At 61.8% G+C, this 1,127-nt stretch overlaps 1 protein-coding gene across 1 annotated transcript in view; it reads left to right on the top strand.

Moving 5' to 3' along the window:
• Positions 1 to 730: 730 nt before the first annotated feature.
• TRIM65 (tripartite motif containing 65) overlaps positions 731 to 1,127 on the top strand; it is a gene marked incomplete at both ends in the record, with an annotated part of 3,477 nt that continues 3,080 nt past the window's right edge. The window contains 2 exon segments of the mRNA XM_010076214.1: positions 731 to 826; positions 901 to 1,126. Of these exon segments, the coding sequence (XP_010074516.1) occupies positions 731 to 826; positions 901 to 1,126 (322 nt within the window).

The raw sequence follows: 1,127 nt of genomic DNA, 5'->3' as shown, positions 1-1,127 counted from the left end.
CCCCCTCCGCTGTCCCCATGGTCAGAGGGCTGCAACCTCCCAGCTCCGTGCGCTGCTGTGGGGACGTGCCGTGCCTCCGTGTGCTGAGCTGTGCCTGGCCTCAGCTGTACATGGGGCTGGCACAAGCTTTGGTCAGGGAGATGCCACCAGCACCCCACTTCTCCCCCAGAAAATGGGGGCTGTCAGGAGAGCTGGGTAAATCCTACAGGAGGGATGGGAAACACTCTGGATTAGGGGGTGCAGTGACAGGACGAGGGGGAATGGTTATAAATTGAAAGAGGGGAGATTTAGGTGAGATATTGGGAAGAAATGTTTTCCTGTGTGGGGGGTGAGGCAGTGGCCCAGGTTGCCCAGAGAAGCTGTGGATGCCCCATCCCTGGAGGGGTTCAAGGCCAGGCTGGATGAGGCTTTGGGCAACCTGGGCTAGTGGGACGTGTCCCTGCCCATGGCAGGGGGTGGGACTGGATGGGCTTTAAGGTCCCTTCCACCCCAAACCAGTCTGTGATCCTATGATCCAGCAGCACTGGATGAAGGGTGCCATAAGCGTTTGTGACCCCTGAACTAGAGGAAACAGCTAAAAAGGGGTGAAAGGCAGCGCAGGGTTTCACTGCTCAGTGACTCTGGGTGCAGCCTCTGCCCTTCCCAAGCTGTCCCCCTCCCCAGCCCTGTTGTGGACCCCGGGAGGGCGGCAGGGTGCTGCGCTGCAGGGCGTTGGTGCCTCCCTTCACAGGCCCTTTTGGAAGAGTCCCTGGAAAAAGCCCAGGAGGAGTCGGAGATGATCGAGCTGGCGATGCAGGTGCTGGAGGAGCAGACGCGCAGCATCGAGGTAACGCGGCGGCCGCCTCCGTGCTGGGTGTGCCCGTGGGTGCGTGCCGGCTCTCACAGCTCTTCCCCACCCAGGATTCCTCCGAGGGGCTCAAATCGGTGATTCTGAGCAAATGCGCCCACCTGAAGAAAGCCCTGGAGGATTTCCAGTGCAAGACGGTGGCCAGGATCGAGCAAGAGCAGGCAGCAGCACTGGGGCGCGTGGGGGAGAACTGGAGCCTGCTGAGGGACCACCTGGACGTGCTGGGCCAGCACCGGGAGAGGGCTCAGCGCCTGCTGGCGTGTCGGGGCAACCGCACATC

Source organism: Pterocles gutturalis, unplaced genomic scaffold (assembly GCF_000699245.1).
Source record: "Pterocles gutturalis isolate BGI_N339 unplaced genomic scaffold, ASM69924v1 scaffold18328, whole genome shotgun sequence".
Taxonomy (NCBI): Eukaryota; Metazoa; Chordata; class Aves; order Pterocliformes; family Pteroclidae; genus Pterocles; species Pterocles gutturalis.
The sequence above is the reverse complement of the archived record's forward strand: the minus strand, read 5'-3'. Positions and strand labels throughout refer to the sequence as shown.